At 63.1% G+C, this 12,472-nt stretch overlaps 1 protein-coding gene across 1 annotated transcript; it reads left to right on the top strand.

The window, feature by feature from the left end:
• The first annotated feature begins 8,645 nt into the window (after positions 1 to 8,645).
• On the top strand, positions 8,646 to 11,189 carry CD248 (CD248 molecule). The gene has a single exon (XM_047072192.1). It carries the CDS (start codon positions 8,646 to 8,648, stop codon positions 10,968 to 10,970), a length of 2,325 nt encoding a protein of 774 aa, XP_046928148.1. The 3' UTR covers positions 10,971 to 11,189.
• Positions 11,190 to 12,472: the final 1,283 nt, after the last annotated feature.

Here is a 12,472-nt window from a genome sequence, read left to right as displayed (position 1 = left end):
CAGTTCCAGAGGAAGACCTAGAACGGTTGCCAGGGGTGCTCAGAGAACCCCAGGGCCGGATGTGGAGCTCGTCTCACGGGAACTAGGACCGGCAGAGGCTTCTGAGCCCCTGCAAGCCCGTCCTAATCCCTTCTGTGCTCAATCTCAATTCCTGGCTCTAGAAACTCAGCAACACCCCTAGCAGTGGCTCATCGGAGCACCGCCAGGCCCGGCCAGAGGGAAACAATGTGATCTGGCAATAACAGCAGGCTGTGTGCTGGGATTCAGCCTCGCCCCTCCCTCAACCCTGCCTCCCACCTTTGGCCTTCTGGAAGAGGAAGTCACCCGAGAGGTGCCACACCTTGCCCGGCACCCACTGCTGCAGAGCAGGGCCAGACATTCGGCTCCCAAGGAGCAGCTAAGTCATTTCCTCACTTGGAAATGTTGCTCTCGTCACCCCTAGAGTCACTGCAGCGCTCTTTGTGCGTTTATTGTCGGTCTTCCTCACTAGGCCAGAGCCAGGTCGGCCTTGTTCCCCTCTAAATCTCGGGGCGCTAGTACAGATGCCTGGCCCGGAAGTGGCACTTAGTGGATACATGTAGAATGATTCGGGAAGACTCAGCCTGACAGTTGGCCGGAGCTCCTGGGGCCGGGGCGGCGCGTTCTCCACCACTGCCGCCAGGGGGCGAGCAGGCCCGTTCCCAGGCACACGCCTGGCCCCCTTCTGGCGGGAGGCCACCCGGGGAACCGCTGCACTCGGAGGGCCCGCACTCTGCCAGGTGCCAGGGGGGAAGCATCCCCACGGGGGGGGGGGGGGGGGGGCTCTGGCACCGTCCTGGGAATGGGAGTCCTGCCAACAGAGGTTGGTGGGAGGGGAGCCAGGAGCCAGGCCCTGTGGAGTGGGGGCCCAGGGGGCGGGCGGAGAAAGGCAGTCATTGAGACCCCTGCCGCCACCCTCCCTCACCTTCAACGCAGAGCAGTTGACACCCTGCCATGATCTTGTGACCCATGTTCACCCCTCCCCCAGTTTGACACACAGAAACATCGTGACTCACATCTGTGCACAGAACGTGTGACATCCTGTGTGCCACGGTCACGTAACACCAGAGCCCCCCCCTCCCCAGCCTGAACAGGAACACTCGGAGTGTTAGGAACACCTGGAGACTGTTAGGCATTCGTTCCCAGCGGGATGGGACACAGTGACACACACAGACCCCTCCTCCGAGCCACACCCTGACACAGACATCGCTAGATGTGCAAACTCAGAGACCTCCCCTCAGCGCCCTCCCTCTCAGGGTCAGAATGTGACCCCGTGACAAACACACACGGGGACAGGCTGACCCAGAGCCATGTGATGACTGGTACGCAGGGACTCCACGACAGACACCTACCCATGTAGCACCGCAGCGGCCACAGCCCAGTCCCCTGCTCTGACACTGCACATGGCATAGGAAGAGCACACACGCACGCACACATGCTTTTATACTTCTGATCCTGCAGAAGTCCCAGCCCTTACCTGACTAATCTCACTCCAGCCCTGGCCTATCTCTGCCACCACTCAGCCATTCCAGCCCACGGTGGACCCTGGTGGGGGCTGTGAGATGCTGAGAAGACCCCCGGGGGGGGCGTGGCAACCCCACTGGCCAGGCAGGAGGCAGAGGCCGGCAGTGCTGGGCGGGGAGGTCTGAGCTCATCAGATTCCAGCCTGAGTGATTCACGGGAAGCGCCTGGGGAGGATCTGAGAGGGTGGGGGTGATGACCCAGGGGCTGGGGCTTTGGGGGCCTGGGTGGGCTTCAGCTAAAAGGTCTTGGGTCCAGAGCTAGCCCCTAGTCTGGGAGGGGGCTTCCTGAGGGGTGGCCCAGCCTGAAGGGGTGTCTGTTGGGTCTGGCCCCTGGGAGGGGCTTAGGACACAGAGCTGAGCCGCAGGATGAGACAATCGGCCCCTCCCGTCCTCCCCACCCGGGGCCTGGGCCCCTGACCCCAGGCCTTCCCAGCCCCAGCAGCTGGGTGTCTTTAGCAGAGGTTAGGCCGAGGGTGGGGGGCAGGGGTGGGGTGACCTTCGCGGCCATCTTGGCCCCTGGGGCCCTCAGGCAGGCAGCCGGAGTGGACCCCAGAGGCCCCGACCCGACTGGCATAGTCCGGGCCGACAGGGTTACAGACCCTCACTGCCCTGCCAGGCAAGGCCTCTGCCAGAGAGCGGAGAGCACAGGGCTGTCCCAGCGCCAGGGACGTTTTCGTGCCGAGATGCAACTCTCTGCTCCTGCCACCTTCTGAGCCCCCTGCCTCCCTGGCTGGGCCGGTGCTCAGAGGACCCAGCTGCTCCTGCAGGGTGACCGGAAGACAGGATGGGGCTGGAGGCAGGACAGGGGTACAGGAAGTGCCTTTCTTGGAAGTCTGCACCAAAATAGTCTGTTCTGTCCCTACTCTGGGTCTCCGTGTCCCACGGGGGGAGATATGCGTCACCAAGGAGACCCTCGCCAGGGAGGGGCCTGAGCTGACCTTAATCTGGCATTTGCTCACAATCCTCCTCCCCTCTCCTACCCCCGCCAGCCCCCACCAAGCCTGCCTCGGGCTCTGCTCCACTTTGAAGTCCTAACATAAATATCATGTCTGCCTGGGTTCCCCTTCCCGGCCTGGTCACAGCCCCCAGACCTGGCTTCCACCCCAGCTGGCCCTGGGGGTGCTTGCTGGGGGGAGGGGAGGGGAGCCTGGACCACCCAGGGAAGGTGACGAGCCAGAGACGCCGGAACAGGAGAGGGGAGACGGGGCGAGACACCAGAGACGGAGAGGGAAGATAGGGAAGTGGACAGAGAACAGAGGGACAGACTCCAGAGACCAACAAGGTGACCATCTGGGGACAGAAGAGACAGAGAGACCCCAGAGAGTCACAGGAGCTGCTGGAGATTCCTGACACAGAGAGGAAAGAGAACAGAAAGAGTGGGAGGGACAGTGAGACGAAAGATCCCTGGGGCAGTGAGGGGGCAGGAAGACAAGGGAAAGTTCCAGGGTGAGGGTGGAGACGGGGAGGCTGACACTGAGGTAGCAGTGGGAAGGACGTGGTGGAAAAAGAAACATCTCTGGTGAGAGGGTGACTAGCCATCCTTGTTGGCCCCGGGGCTAAGGGGGTCCCCAGCATCTAGGACCTGCAGTGCGGGAGAGTCCTCAGTCCTCAGTCCCGGGACTGGTTGGTCATTCTAGGGAACAGGCCTCTGCCAGATGCCTCAGGGGCCACGGAATCCTCACCCACAGTTACCCCGCCCAGCCGTGGACGAGGAAGCCGCAGCCAGGCCAGGGCCAGGATCTCCACGGAGCCTCACAGCCAAGGGGCACAACAGAGGAAGGACAGGATCAGCGAGGGCCAGGAGAGCAGCTGTCCCCTCCTGGGGTCCCCAGACTCGGGTACAGTCCCTGCTCTGCCTCCGCCCTGTGACCTGGGGCAAGCCTTGTCCCTCTCTGAGCTGTGAGGACACCGAGCAGAACAGCCGGGCCCTTCTGGCTCTGAGGTGGGCTCCAGGACTCCCTTCCTCGGGGCAGATGTGGCCAGAGGTTCAGGTCAGGCATCTGCCAGGAGAGGGACCGGGGGCCTAGCTGTGCCCAGGGTGGACGATGTTTCTCCCCTCACAGGTGGGGGCCTGTGGGGACACACGCGCGCATCACCCGGCTGTGGATACCCTCAGCAACGCCAGCCCCACGCCAGCACACGCACTCACGCGCACATGGCCACGTACAGGCACCCAGGTACACACACAGGCACACCCAGTCTCTCTCCAGGGTGGGCTCCACCCCCCAACCTCCCACCAGCTGTCAGAATCCCTTTCCCCCCAGGCCTGGACAACAGATACCTCTTCTTCCTGGGCCCCACCTTCTCCAAGCCTCTCTCTCCCACCCCCTTCCGCAAGTCTCTCCCATCCAGAAGCACCCAGGGTGCGGCACCAGCACGTGGGGAGGGGAAGGAGGCCAAAATCGCTGCTGCCCTCCCCCCAGGCTCCCCTCCCTCCCCACTTCTGCCCTGGGACCTCCCCCACCTCCCCTCCTGTGGCTCCCACCCAAGACCAGGCGCCTCCTGCCCACCAGTTGGCCCTTCCTCTCGCCAGCCTGAAGGCTGGGGTGGTTTGGGAAGAATTTAGAAATGGAGGGAGGTGGGGGGATGGGGACAAAAGAAAAAGGAGGAAAGGAGGTGATTTGTATACAAAGCAATGTGCTGGCTCAGCGGCAGGCCGTGCCAAGGTTCTAGGACGCCTGCCCAGGGGGCGCCCCCCAATCACACTCAGCCCCCCCATCCCGGCTGTTCCACTGGGCTCTCTTCAGGCCAACCCCTCTGCAGGCCGCCTGCACCCCCACCCCCACGGGCCCACACATTGCATCCGAAACCACTGTCTGGCTTGTCCCAGTAGCTGGAAGACAAGGCTCCTTCTGGGGAAGTGGGCTTCTGTTTTCATGCCCGTCCCGAGGTGAGCTCTCCTCATATGGGCCATGATCGGAGCAGAGAACTCCAGCCTCCCAACCCACGCTGTGAGCAGAGCTTGGCGTCCTGAGCCGTCTCCATCCCTGCTGAGAAGACCCAGTGGCCTCGGGCCCCAACAGAGAACACAGACTGTGGTGACAGAGAAGCATCACACATGATTCCCGCCGGTGGTACGGCCCAAGCTGTCCTCCCCTCCCAGACCGCGCGCCTACAGACCCACAGAGTCGCGTTCTGAGAATGCCACCCGTCATGGTGCGGCTCACCATGAATGAGCGCAGCTGCCCGGGTCCCTGTCTCCAGCCGCGCATCTAAAATCTCACCCACACACCCACACACTTAGCCACCCATCCGTCCATTCGCTTACTCCTTCCCACATCCATCCGTTGTCCCTCTGTCCACCCACCCATGCATCCACCCATTCTCCTACCCAAACACCGGTCCACCCATGCGCGCACTCATGCATTGCCCCCCCCCCCCCCCCCCCCCGTGCAGGCACCCGCCGATATATCCACCCACCCATCATCCGAGCATGTATTGCATGGATTAGCATCTTCTCTGTGCTGTGGGGGAAACCAGGCTCAATGGAGCTGCCAGAAAGGGTAAGACCGCAACCAGCCCCTCTCTGTCCCCTCCCCCCACCCAGGTCCCCGTTGCCGTGCCTATTGCAATCCCCCCCCCACCCCCGCCCGGGCTCAACTCCACACCTCCCATCCCGGATGGGAGCAGGGGAATGCTAGTCGCCTACCTGAACTAGGTACCTAGGTGCGGCTCCAAGCCTCATTCTCAACCCACCAAACCTTTAGCTTTGTGGGGGTCAGAGGTGCCCACCCCGGCTCCTCTCTACTACCCCCCCCCCCCGCCCTCCTCATGGCTCAGCCGTCTCTCAACTCGCAAGTCAGCCCAGCCACACCATCTGGAATTTGGCCTTTGACCCTCTGCCTCCTGCTTCTCCTGCCTGCCCTCCAACCCTTCACCCCAACTGAGGCCAGAGTCCTGACCTCTGATCTGACCGGCCTACTGGCCAGACGGCTTGCAGCCTCCCCTCAGACGCCCCAGCAGCACGGGCCATTGCCCGAATCATGACTGGGCCCGCCACACCCTTGGATCAGGTTCTGGCCAGCCCCTGAGGAGCCTCCACAGGCTGCCTCCCCCAGCCCGGCCCGCCCTGCTGCCCGGCTCTCCAGCCAGCTCCCTCCCCTCTCCCAGACTATTGCAACAACTTCTTAACTGGTCCCTGGCCTCCAGTCCCCCCTCCACCCACCACACACCAGCCACAGGGAACTCCCATCATACCTCTTCCCCATGGTCCCCATGATGGAGGCCAGCCTTTTAGGGGTAGCTTACTGCCATCCAATCCAGGCCTCTGCCCGCTTTCTGACGTTGTCCCTTCACTCCTGTCCCTCACTCCAGGCTCAGTGGAGTCCTCTGTATTCTCCAAAGGCATCTTGACCTCAGCACTTTGTCTAGGATGCCTCCCCCCATCCTCTTGATGCCATGCCCAGCTCTCAGACCCTGCTTGACGGCTCCTCGGGGCACTGCGGCAACTAGAGTACTGGGATGAGCCAGGAGGCCTTGGTTCTAGTCCCAGCCCTGGCACAGACTTGCTCTGAGACTCCCTGGGCCTCAGTGTCCCTATCTGCAAAAAGGTTTACTGATTCCCAGGGATCTCCCAGTTCTGAAATGGCCTGGCTTCTGGGGAAGGCTGGGCGAGTGTGGGGAGCAGGTGGGCTTTCCCTCCACACAGCCTCATTCCCCCAGCATGGCCCAGGGCCTTACCTGAGCCCCATTCATCCATTGATTTGACAAACCCCGCTGAGCAGCATCTAAGGGCCAGGAACTCTCCAGGCCCAGGGGATACAGCAGGGAACAAGACCATGACGCTGCCCTCACGGAGCTCACGGTCTCCTAGGACAAGAGTTCTCCACTGGGGGTGATGGAGTCCCCAGGGGACCTAATATTTGGCAATGTCCGGAGACATTTTTGATTGTCCCAACTGCAGGGATGCTACTGACATCTAGGTAGAAGCCGGGGATGCTGCTAAACATCTTACAATGCACAACGCAGCCCCTCAAGAGACAGACATGTACCTGGTAAGTTTCAGACACAGCCACGAGCTGAGGCCAGATAGTTGGAGCAGAAGAGCGAGTAGGGGAAGAGGGGCGAGAAGTTTGGGGGCAGACCACATCAACCTGGAGGCCATGGCCAAGGCGTTGGCCTGTCCTTTGAGTGAGACAGGGGCCCGAGGGGTTCTGAGCAGGAGTGACTAGATCCGTCTTAGGTTTTCAAGAAATCCCTCCTGCAGAATGGAGAAGGCAAGACAGAGACCAGAGGGGAGGCTATTGCAAGAATCTAGGTGGAAGGTGACAGTCGCACAGGCCAGAGGAGGGTGGCAAAGAAGGTGGTGAGAAGCAGTCAGGTTGTGGATCTATTTTGAAGGTGAAGCCAACAGGATTTGCTGAGAGATGGGACGTGGGGTGTGGGAGAAAGAGGAGTCAAGGATGATCTCAAGGCTTTGGGCCTGAGCCAAAGGAAGGATGAACTACCCCATATTGACTTTCCTCTCATGAGAAGGGGGATAATTCTATGCACTTCACAGACGTGGACCCTGAAGGAATGACCTTCCAGGCCGATAGCAAGCTCTTCAAAAGCCCGGGTTCTCAGGGGGACGGGCCATGTCTGCAGGGCCAGCCCTGGCACCGCGAGGTGGTTAGAAAAGCTGCCCCGGTCCCCACCCCCGACCCAGATGATGTGCTCAGAAGACTAAGGAACATTTGCCTCATGCTTTGCAGCTGACAAAGCACATTTGCAAACACTGAGTGCTATGATACAATAGCCCTGCTGAGCTGAAAGGCCCTGACACACTACCCCATTTTGTAGATAAGAAAAACGGAGACCCAGAGAGGGTCAGTGACTTCCCAGCAGTCACACAGCACATCAGTGGCAGAGCACTGAGGGCCAGAACCGCTCCTCCACGCCCCGTCCCCCAGCTCAAACTTCTGCCAAGAGTGCAGTGGGTGTTCACGGGTTAATCTGACAACCAGCTCCCCGGGGACCGGCCTGGATGATGGGCTCAGTGAACATGCCTCCAGAGGCCTCCAAGAGGGGCGGGAGGAGGACCCTGGCCAGGCCCACGCAGCAGACTCCGGGGGCAGGGAGGGCTCCACACATGTGACGCCTGTGTCACATACACACGTATGTGTCATTGTGAACCTCACGCCCGTGCATGGCCTCTCACCAGTCCCCTCCCAGCCGGCCCTGCTCACCCTGAGTGCAGCCTAGCCCCCGCCTGGCCCCCTCCCCCATGCACCCTGCCCTCTTGCAGCAGGAGCCCGGAGAAGCATTTCCTGTTTGGGGGCTGCCTCCTCCCCCTCTAAGCCCAGGTTCCCAGGGCCCCAGGCTGAGCAGAGGTGAAGGGAGGGCAGCGCCCCCCCCCGCCCCCCTCCTTCCCCCCACACACCAGCTGGGGCCAGGAAGCTGAGGAGTGGGGGGAGGTTGAGGCAGGAGTTTAGTATATAAATGAGGGTTTGATGATGCCCATGCCCGCGTGACCAAGGTGGTTTCCATTCAGGGCCCGCACACGAATGTGAAGGATGTCATGCGTGAGGACATGTAGAATGCCACGCCACTTAAGTATGTGCGTCTAAGGGGGTGCGCGTGTGCAGAGCTGGGAGGAGGGGACGGTGCCGAGAGAGGGCTCCTGTGTGGGGAGAGGAACGTACGCACGTGTGTGGTGTGAGGGGCGTGAGTCAGAGCGACTTTCCACATGTATGATGAGCAGCTGGGCCCAGAGACAGTCCGCAAGTGCGATGAGGTCGGTGTGTCCGCAGCGGATCTCGGCGAGTCTCTGGGAAGGGACCTCAGCTCACCACCAAGAGCCCCAGACGGCGCTGGGGTTTTCTGAGGGTCTCTCGGCCCCGCCGGGCAGGCATCTCCCCCTCTCCTCGACTCCCAGTCCGCGAGCTGCACCTCCCCCCGCCCCCACCCTCCAGCACCCCCCACCTCTGCCCCCCGCCCGACCGCTTCCTGCTCGGGCGGCCCCGAGGGAGCGGGAGCAGGGAGCTGGCAGCGGCCCCAGCCCACTCCTTACAAGGCCTGAGCCCGGCCCGGGACCGCCCCCGGCCCGCCCGCCAGAGGCCCCGGTCCCACCCCCTGTCAAGAGCGTCCGCGGGCCGGGGCTCGGGCCAGTCGGGGGGCGTCGCGATGCTGCTGCGCCTGCTGCTGGCCTGGGCGGCCGCGGTGCCCACGCTGGGCCAGGCCCCCTGGGCGGCCGAGCCCCGGGCCATCTGCGGCCCCGGCAGCTGCTACGCGCTCTTCCCGCGGCGCCGCACCTTCCTGGAGGCCTGGCGGGCCTGCCGCGAGCTGGGGGGCGACCTGGCCACGCCGCGGACCCCCGAGGAGGCCCAGCGTGTGGACAGCCTGGTGGGGCCCGGCCCGGCCAGCCGGCTGCTGTGGATCGGCCTGCAGCGGCAGGCCCGGCAGTGCCAACCGCAGCGCCCGCTGCGCGGCTTCACGTGGACCACGGGAGACCAGGACACGGCCTTCACCAACTGGGCCCAACCAGCCACAGGGGGGCCCTGCCCGGCCCAGCGCTGCGCGGCCCTTGAGGCCAGTGGAGAGCATCGCTGGCTCGAGGGCTCGTGCACGCTGGCCGTCGACGGCTACCTGTGCCAGTTCGGCTTCGAGGGCTCCTGCCCCGCGTTGCCAGATGAGGCGGGCCAGGCGGGCCCCGCGGTCTACACCACGCCCTTCCACCTGGTCTCCACCGACTTTGAGTGGCTGCCCTTCGGCTCCGTAGCTGCTGTGCCCTGCCAGGCTGGCAGAGAGGCCTCCCTGCTGTGCGTGAAGCAGCCCGAGGGCCGCGTGGGCTGGTCTCGGGCCGGGCCCTTGTGCCCAGGGACCGGCTGCGGCCCGGACAACGGGGGCTGCGAGCACGAGTGTGTGGAGGAGGTGGATGGTCGCGTGTCCTGCCGCTGCGCCGAGGGCTTCCGGCTGGCGGCCGATGGGCGAAGCTGCGAGGACCCCTGTGCCCACGCCCCGTGTGAGCAGCAGTGTGAGCCCGGTGGGCCGCAGGGCTACAGCTGCCACTGTCGCCTGGGTTTCCGGCCGGCCGAGGATGAGCCGCACCGCTGCGTGGACACGGACGAGTGCCAGATCGCCGGCGTGTGCCAGCAGATGTGCGTCAACTACGTTGGTGGCTTCGAGTGCTACTGCAGCGAGGGCCACGAGCTTGAGGCCGATGGCATCAGCTGCAGCCCTGCGGGGGCCACGGGCGCTCGGGCTTCCCAGGACCTAGGGGACGAGTTGCTGGACGACGGGGAGGACGAAGAGGATGAACACGAGGCCTGGGAGACCTTTGACGGTGGCTGGACAGAGGTGCCTGGGATCCCATGGATGGAGGCCACGCAGCCACCTGACTTCGGCCTGGCCTACAGACCTAGTTTCCCAGAGGAGGGAGAGCATCGGATGCCCTACCTGGACCCCACCTGGCCACCCCCACTGAGTGCCCCCAGAGGCCCCTACCACTCCTCGGTGCTCTCCGTCACCCGGCCTGTGTTGGTCTCTGCCACACGCCCCACACTGCCTTCCGCCCACCGACCCCCCGTCATCTCTGCCACCCGCCCGCCCCTGGCCCCTCAGCCCCCCATGATCCCTGCCAGGCACCCAGCTTTGCCTCCTGACCACCAGTTCCCCATGATCTCAGCCAGCCGTCCAGATCTGCCCTCTGCTTACCAGCCCCCTATTATCTCTGCCACTCACCCAGCACGACCCCCTGCCCACCGGCCCCCCATCATCTCAGCCAGATACCCTGAACTGTCCCCTGCCCACCAGTCCCCTGTGTTTCCGGACACCCATGTCACGGACACTCAGACCACCACTCATTTGCCTCAAATCCTTGCCAGCCACACCCCTCTGGTCACGACTTCCAACGCCCATCAATCCCTTGTCTCCCCAGATGTCCCCGTCCTTAAAGCCCAGGCCACTCACCTTCCCATTGCCTCGACGGTCCAGCCCCCTCTGACCACTACCTCCAGATCCCCTGTGCCCCCTGCCCATCAAGTTCCTGTACCTGCTGCCACCCGGCCCCCGGCCCTCCGCACTACCCTCACCTCAGAGCCCCCTCAGCATCCCCCTAACCAGACTTCACTCACCAGCCCTACACGCCCCCATTCCAAACCCCCACAAGTCCCAAGGGAAGGTGCCCATGACCGCAAGCTGGCCCCATGGCTGCCCTCAGCAGCCCCCACAGCAGCCCCGACAGCCCCGGGGGAGGCCAGTCTGGCAGGCCACAGCCGGAGGGATGACCGGTGGCTGCTGGTGGCTCTCCTCGTTCCAACGTGCGTCTTCTTGGTGGTCCTACTCGCACTGGGCATCGTGTACTGCACCCGCTGCGGCCCCCACGCACCCAACAAGCGAGTTACCGACTGCTATCGCTGGGTCACCCACGCTGGGAGCAAGGGCCCAACAGAACCAGTGCCCCACCGGGGCAGCCTCACGGGGGTGCAGACCTGCAGAACCAGCGTGTGATGGGGCGCAGCCCCCCCTCTGCGGGGTGGGGGGAAGGGGCGTGCGTTGGACACATGGCCCAGGCTGCACCAGGGACTCATGGGAGCTGCCCAGCTGGACAGAGGGCTTCCTGCCCCCACCCCGGACCCAGCCAGGCTCCTCTGTCAGTCAGCTACCAGACTTGACTCTTGGGGACTCTGCTCCCTGGCCCAGCACTCAAGACTGAGGAGACGCCGAGGCCCCCAGGACCTCAAGGGGTGGGTGCTGGGGTCTTCTCCAATAAATGGGGTGCCAACCTCACCCAAAGTTCCTGACCCCCATTGATGTCTGAGGGGAGGGTCTGGGAGGACTCAGCAAAAAGAGGGGACCTTCCTTCAGCTTGTCTGGGCCCAAGGAAATAAGGTAAGACCCCCTAAGGGAGAGTATGCTTCAGAGATTCTCAGGTAAACAGGAGCCCAGAGAGGGCAGAGCCTTGCCTACAGTCACACAGCGAGCCCAGGATTGGGAGGTTTGGCATGGAGAGAGTTTCATATTTGTTCCTTTTTTTTTTTAACCAAAACTCCAAGAAAGTGAGGCTGAATATGGGGGAGAATTCTAGAATGAAGGCTTCTGCTGAACTGGAGCCAAACTGGGATTTAGGAGTCAAAGGTAAACTCTGGGTCTGGTGATTCTGGGGAGTGAAGGGAGTCTAGTGGGTGAGTTTCTGTCTTCTGGTACCTCCTATTCTGTGCCCACAGGCTGCCCAGAAGTTGGTGGCTGGGGCCCAGGGTCACTCAAGGGTGCTACCATTCCCTTGGTTTAGGGGTGTTCTGAAGGTGCCCTTCCTCCCTGCTCTGGGGAGTAGGTGGGAGTCTGCCTAGCAGGCCGAGATGGGGAGAGCACAGAACCTGGGAGAGATATCCCATATCCAGCTCCCTTGACAGGCTTCTGAGTAAGACCTTCCAGTCTTGGGTCACATTTTGCCCTTCTCCATGTGGGTGGTGCTGGGACAGAGAGAACCCAGGAGACCAGAGCTTGTGCAAGTTGCTCCATGCTGAGGTGTCCCATGAATCCAGAATGGGATAGTCAAAGCCTGGGGGAACCTGGCAAACTCCATCATCCTGGGCTCACTGCCTTAGGGACCCGGAGAGGCGGGACCTGGGCCAGGGAGGCGCCGGTTCCCACTGCCTCTGTAATTTTTCAGTTGCAGTCTCTAAGGGGCCTCTAATTAGGACAGAGCAGAACCACCACGACCACCCAGACAGGAGAGGAGGGGTGCCCTATGCCACCCTCTGGCCCCAGGGCCTGGGCCTGGGCCTGGGCCGGGCCCCAGGGGACCGGTAGAGGAGGGGCCATAACTGGGGACGAACCGGGGGCCGTGGAGGGGGTGGAGGGAACGCTACGCACCGCCCCCGGTCCCCGTTCTCAAGTTCCCCTAACTCAAACCAGACGCCCCCGCCAGATCCTGCCCGAGTGTTTAACCTCCGAGACTCCGCTGGAGAGATTCGATGCAGGAGAGTGAGGTCGCGGGGTGGTCCAGAGGC

The sequence above is a fragment of the Lynx rufus genome, unplaced genomic scaffold, assembly GCF_022079265.1.
Source record: "Lynx rufus isolate CCGP_SWC_20201006 ecotype Redwood Valley unplaced genomic scaffold, mLynRuf1.p SCAF_9, whole genome shotgun sequence".
Taxonomy (NCBI): Eukaryota; Metazoa; Chordata; class Mammalia; order Carnivora; family Felidae; genus Lynx; species Lynx rufus.
Note: the sequence above shows the minus strand (reverse complement) of the source record. Positions and strands in the feature narration are given on the sequence as shown.